The 6,056-nt window shown below is 58.5% G+C and overlaps 1 protein-coding gene and 1 long non-coding RNA gene across 2 annotated transcripts; both read right to left on the bottom strand.

Annotated features, from left to right (window-relative positions):
* Positions 1-285: 285 nt before the first annotated feature.
* On the bottom strand, positions 286-1,286 carry LOC137486730 (uncharacterized). The gene is made up of 2 exons (XR_011005788.1): positions 788-1,286; positions 286-504 (listed from the first exon to the last, which is right to left on the bottom strand). It is a non-coding gene; the product is annotated as an uncharacterized lncRNA (long non-coding RNA).
* Positions 1,287-1,390: 104 nt separating this feature from the next.
* Positions 1,391-3,951, bottom strand: LOC137487123 (serine/threonine-protein kinase pim-1-like). Its single transcript, XM_068212758.1, has 5 exons — positions 3,617-3,951; positions 3,113-3,510; positions 2,292-2,471; positions 1,889-2,038; positions 1,391-1,656 (listed from the first exon to the last, which is right to left on the bottom strand). Exons 1-4 carry the CDS (start codon positions 3,949-3,951, stop codon positions 1,932-1,934), a joined length of 1,020 nt encoding a protein of 339 aa, XP_068068859.1. The 3' UTR covers positions 1,391-1,656; positions 1,889-1,931.
* Positions 3,952-6,056: the final 2,105 nt, after the last annotated feature.

Raw genomic sequence — 6,056 nt, 5'->3', positions numbered from 1 at the left:
AGCAGCTCTGAATGACACTAAAATCCCACTGCACCTCTGAGACATTGCTGCTCCTCAGCCAGTGACAGGATGAGTCCCTAAGCCTGGGACTCGGCCTTCCTCATGGTGAGGGGCACCAAGGAAGGCAACAGTGTGATGGAGACTGCCATGGGCTGGGAACTCACTGGGGGACAAGAGGGAGCAGTTGGGAAGTAAAAGGCAGGTGGGGGAGAGAACAGTTCAGAGAAGGGCTGAGCTACAGCTTGAGCAAGCTGCAAAATGTCATTTGGGGTCATCCCAGATTGATTTCATTTCAGAAGCAATTGAATAATTTTAATTTTTGGGTGGTGGCATGTTTTCCCTGGGAGGTGTACACTCTGCACACTTGAGCTGTGTTGCTGAAATGCTCAAGCAGGTCTGTGCTGCAGGTCACCCCATTTCTTCTTTGGCTGATTGCGGCCCGGTGCTGAGCTCCAGCAGAGCCCTGGCAGAGCCCAGAGCAGCCTCAGCACCCGCAGAGCCCAGCTGCAAGGAGAGAAACCAGAAAGCGCCCGTCAGCTGAAGGCTCCTGTCCCCTTGTCCCAGCTGCCCGCGGTGCCCAGGCCATGCTGGCCGTGCCCAGAGCTGTGCCCAGAGCTGCCCATCCCTGCTGCCTTTGGGAGCAGAGCAGGAGGGCAGGACATGTGCCCAGCCTGCAGCCGGCCACGGCACATCCAGCCCTCAGCAGCTGCCCAGAGCAGGATGCTCCTGTGCTCGCTGCCATCTCCCCAAAGCTCTGATCCCACCATGCCAAGCAGACCGGACCCACCTCACGCCATCCCCCGCTGGAAGAAAAGCTGGTCCCAAACCATGTCCTCAGCCTTCTCCAAGGGCACGGCCCATCCACGCCACAGCTGCTCCCAAGCACTTCCCCATCCAGACTGGACCCCACCTAGAATGCTTCATGTACAAACACAAACAACAAATTACTGAAAATAGACTACAGACAAAAAGGGGAACAAGAAAAAAGGTGAAAACTCTTATCTCTGTCAGGGACTTAAGGAAGGCCCAACCCCTGCATGCCAGGGAAAAACCCACCCACAGGTGAGGGAAGCCCAGGCTTTCTCCCTTCCCCCTGCACTGCCCCCCAAAATAACGGTGATCCCAAAGCAAACAGGGGCAGTGGAGCAGCCCAAGCCCTTCCTTGCCTGCAAAGCAAAGCAGCCCCTGCACAGGTTCTGGAGTCCCACCTCTGCTCCCACCATGGGGGTTTGTTTGTGTCGGGCTGGCTGCCCCAGCCCCAGCCCCAGCCCGGGGCACGGTGGGTGCTGGGGCTGTTGTCAGGGCCAGGAGCCCACTCCCATTTCATCAGCACCCCAGCCCATCCCCCAGCCCTGCCAAAAGCAGCCTGGCAGCCAACTGGAGGATCAGCTGCATCCACCCCAGCAAAGGGGGAACCTTTGGTTCCTGGCCAGGCTGTGCAATGCCCAAATCTGGGAGCATCCCCCTGCGTGTGGACTCATCTGCACATTCCCTGTGCAGCCTGGCTTTGGAGAAGGTGCCAGAATTGAAGTCCATCATCCTCAGCTGCCGGTGACCAGGTGGAGGAAGAGGTTTTCATCCTTAATGTCGTCCTCGCTGTCCCCAGCAGCAGCAGCCCCACCTGGTTCAGCTTCTCCAGGGGCTCCTTCTCCTTCCCTGGGGGTGAGCCCAGGCTGTCAGGGTTCTGCCCAGGGCCCCAGCTGTCAGGGAACCAGGACAAGCAAAACCAGCTCAGATGGCAGCCACCAGTGCTGGGCAGAGCAGCTCAGCTCCAGCACAAGGGCTGCGTGTTCCCATCTGATGACCCCTGGGCAGTGACACAGGCAGGACAAAATGTCTGCGTTCCTTTGCTTCTGATTGCCAAGGCACGTGTGGAGCTGTAACTTACCAGGGCCTTGCATCAAAGCGTGCCTGTGGCTCTCTCCCTTCTTCTAGGGCAGATCAATATCCTGCAGCCAGGGATCACAGAACAGCTCTTCTAACAAGGGCCTGTCCGAGTGCAGCATGGATAAACACTGCCTGATCAGATCTTGGCACTCTGGGCAGAGAAACCAGAAACCGCCGGTCAGCTGGAGAAGGCTCCTGTTGGCTTTGCCCCACTATTCCCATGCCCAGGCCATGCTGGATGTGCTCAGAGCTGGCCTAAACTCTCCCATCAATTCTCTGTTTGGAGGAGAGCAGGAGAGCAGGACATGTGCCACCTCCTCAGCAGCTGCCAGAGTGGGAAGCTTACGAGCTGCTGCTGTCTCCCAGCACTGATATTGCCCCTGTGGCCAGAGATGAGGATCCACCTTGAGAGAGCCGTTGTGGCAGCGAGAGTTGATGGTCCCAGCTGATGTTCCGGCCCCTCCTGAAAGGGTGCTCCCCGCAGACCATCTGGTGCAGCAGGATGCCCAGGGACCAGATGGTAGCTGGCTTGCCGTAGTAAAATCCAAAGTGGGTCCATTCTGGTGGGCTGTATGACCGTGTTCCTATGGAATACAGATGGGGTTCATCAGGGGGATGTTGCTGCTCCCAGAGCCTGGCCCCAGCATCCCTGGGCGTGTGAGGGCTGCCCCAGTGGCACACGGGGTGACCGCTGCCCTCTCGCCAGCACCTGGGACTTGTATACAGACTCGGAATTGGAAAAGAAGCCACTGGGGTTGGAAGAGAGCAGTGGAAGCCCTGGCAAGGCCTAACCATGACCAGGAAAATCCCACTCAGTGCTGGGGAAAACCATGCCCTCATCCTCCCTGCCTGCATTGCCCCAAAAACCATTACGAAGCCAAAACAAATCAGGTGAGTGGAGCATCCAAGCCCTTTCTCACCTGCACACCAAACCAGCTGGGGCACAGGTTCCTGCCCCTCTCCCTGCTACCCCCACACATAGGTGTTTTTGTCGGGCTGGCTGCCCCAGCCCCAGCCTCAGTCCTACCCAGAGTGGTGGGCAAAGGCTGCCAGCAGGGCTGGAAGCTGGCTCCCCACCCAGCCCTGCTCAAATGCAACTCAGCTGAAATCTCAGTGCCATGAAGGGCAGCAAAAGGGAGAATCCCCGCTGCCACACCCAGCTTGGGCTGTGAGGTGTTGGGCCATGAGATGACGGGACTGAGAGCACACCCCTGCGTGGGCTCACCTGCAAAACGAGTGTAGGCTGTGTCTTGCAGGTAGGTGCCGCAGCCAAAGTCAATCAATTTGGCCTGCCCGGTGGCCAGGTCAACCAGGATGTTCTCTGGTTTGATGTCTCTGTGCAGGACCCCGCAGCTGGTGCAGTGCCGCACAGCCTCCAGCACCTGGCAGAACAGCTCCTGCGCCTCCTCCTCGGACAGGACCACCCATTCCTGAATGAAATGGTGCAGGTCCTGAGACCATTTTGGGCGTTCCAGCACCATCACAATGTCGTTGGGGAGCTCAAGCCACTCCAGCAGCTGGACAACACCGGGAAAGCCAGTGGAGACCTTGTCCAGCAGCACAACCTCCAGGGGTGCGCTGGTGCCGTCGGGCTGTGGGAGGAGCGCAATGCCGTCAGTGGGGCTGATGCCGTGCCAGGGGTCGGGAACCCCTCACGCAGCCCGGGATGCTCTGCGCCTTGCGCTGGCCCCACGCCTGCTCTCCCTCGAGGCGTTCTGGCGGCTCCCACCCTGCCAGGCTTCGGTTCATCCCCCCCCCAGCACGGCCCGGCTTCTGCCACTGGCCCCGCTCACTCACCAGCTCGCCCCAGTGCCGGACACGGTTCTGTGGCACCTTTTTGATGGCCACCAGCAAGCCAAGGGCACCGGGGCACCGTCCGAGACACACAGCCATGAAGACGCTGCTGAAGCCACGGCTGCCCAGCAGCGAACCCAGCCGGTACCGCTCCTGCAGGGCCTCCTGTGCCTTCCCTGCGGGTGGGACTCGGCTGTCAACGCTCGGCCCGGGGCCAGGAGCGACCCCCGAGCGCCCCACGACCGCCCTGGGCCGGCCCTCCCCAGGCATTCGCTCCTGGCAACGGGACAGCAGCGGCTCGGGGCCGGCAGCCGTGCTGCCGAGCGGCGGAGCTCGGGCCGGGGAAGCCGCAGCGGAGGCGGCAGGAGTGGCTGCACCCCGTGTGTCGTCCGCGGGGCCCGGGAGGAGCCGGGGCCGGGGCCGGGACTGGAGCCCACATCGGGGCTGGGGCCGGGCTCGGGCCAGGCGGAGCCAAAGGGCGGCGATGCCGCCCCAGCCCCAGGCACTGATGCCCGCCCAGCAGTGCCACCGCCAGCACAGCCAGAGCTGGGTGGAGGCGAGACCGAGGTGGGACAGCTGGGGACAGGGATGGGGACGGGGCAGCCCCGCCCGGGGCTGGGGGCGGGCCAGGGGCATGGCCCAGCTTGGCAGGGGAGAGGGAGACTGGGAGAGGAGGGGACAGCAGGAAAGGGAGAGCAAGAGAGGGTGCGGGACAGCGGGAAAGGGAGAGGAGATGCAAGAGGGATTCATCAAAGTCACTGCTTTCACTGCCGCTGCTGCCGCTGCTGCCGCTGCTGCCGCTGCAACTGAAGCTCCGGGGCCGTTTGTCCCCGTGTCCGTTTGTCCATTGCCTGCTCACCCCCACGCCCAGTCCCGCACTCCCCGGGGGCAGCCCCTGAGCCTGTCCAAACATGGGAACTTTGCCGTGTTGAGCCCAGACCCAGAGTCTGGACTCCTGCACAGCAGAACAGGAATCCCCTTGGTCGCTGCCGTGCATTGTCCCTGCTGAGGGTCAAACACTATCGGAGCTGATTCCCTAAATGCTGAATTTGAACCTGACCCAAGCACTGCATTCAATCTCCAGCACTGCTTTCCAAAAAAAACAGGGGAAGGCAAACTGTGTGTAGCTCATGGTATTTTAGAGTGTCTAAAATTTGCCAAGCCATGGATCTTAGAAGTGAGATGTATTTGGATTAAGGGGATGGAGCAGTAGTTCAAGATGGAAAAGAGGAGCATAAAAATAAACTGAGAAAAGCATCTTGGATTGTTTCTTTCAACTTTCATTTCATTTCTTAAAAGTTATTTCAGTTTTTCCAGAATCTTCTTCACAATCCTGTTTGCTCTTTCCAAGAACCTTTCCTGCAGAACGAGGTGCAGCTCCTGTCACAAGATGTGCCACCAGCTGCAGCTTCTCTTGGCTTTCCACACCGTGTGTGCAGCTCGACTCTTGCAGCTCAGCAGGAGAAATGTTTGAAGAACTTGACAACTTGTTCTTTCTTTTCCTTGTGGGCTGGGCAGTTGTGCCATTGGTAAGGTTTTCATTGTTATTGTTCTGCCCTAAGAAACCATGACGGGCTACCGGGAATTGTCAGGGAATGCAAGCCTGACTGAATGCAGATAAAGAATCTGCATAGCCTGCAGCCAGAAATGGAGAGCTGTGTGATAATCATTGCAACATCCCCATGGACATCTTGAAAGTGATCTAGAAGATGAAAATGGGCTGACAGAGAGAGTTTGTTTCTGTGTTCAGTGTAGAGGATTCCACATCTCATGCACTGATATAAATCAAGAGTTCAATCAGTTCATGGAAAACACCAGAACAAGCTGGACCTCTCAGGAGATGACTGAAAGAATCTGAAAAGGAGAAATGCAGGCAATGACTTGGTGGACTTTGTCTGGAAGAAAGGTCACTTTTTCCTACTAATTTCTAATCCATCTCCTCTGCATTTGCCTTCCTGAAAAAGGCCATTTTCATCCCACATTCCCCATGACATGGAAACCCTGAGCTTTTGGAAGTGCCTGAAAGATGCCCTGTTCCTCTGCAGGGACACTCAGGCTGGAGCAGGAGCTGGAGCCCTCTCTGGGGCAGCCTCCTCCGAGCTGGAATTTGTGCCGTGCTGGGAGAGGAGGAGGAGGGGGAGAATGCTGGGCACTGTGTGGCAGGAGCAGGAGGTTTGGGCCACAGGATATTCCGTCTGCGCCACTGCCCCGCAATGGGCGGGAACGCTGTGGGGAAGACTGGGGGACACTGCAGCGGACTATGGATGACACTGGGAGGAACTGGAAGGGCCTGGGAATTAACTCAGGTGTATTGGGAGGGACTGGGCTGTACTGGCAAGGATTGGAGGGGCACTTGGGTTGTACTGGGCTGTACT

Source organism: Anomalospiza imberbis, chromosome 22, assembly GCF_031753505.1.
Source record: "Anomalospiza imberbis isolate Cuckoo-Finch-1a 21T00152 chromosome 22, ASM3175350v1, whole genome shotgun sequence".
Lineage (NCBI taxonomy): Eukaryota > Metazoa > Chordata > Aves > Passeriformes > Viduidae > Anomalospiza > Anomalospiza imberbis.
The sequence above is the reverse complement of the archived record's forward strand: the minus strand, read 5'-3'. Positions and strand labels throughout refer to the sequence as shown.

What these genes read in the sequence shown, in the direction of transcription:
- LOC137487123 (XM_068212758.1), bottom strand. Translation starts at nt 3,951, where the DNA reads ATGCCTGGGGAGGGCCGGCCCAGGGCGGTCGTGGGGCGCTCGGGGGTC. An exon ending in ATGAACCGAAGCCTGGCAGG is followed by an intron (nt 3,511 to 3,616) that starts GTGGGAGCCGCC and finishes GCACGGCATCAG; the next exon opens with CCCCACTGACGGCATTGCGC. An exon ending in AGCCTACACTCGTTTTGCAG is followed by an intron (nt 2,472 to 3,112) that starts GTGAGCCCACGC and finishes TGTATTCCATAG; the next exon opens with GAACACGGTCATACAGCCCA.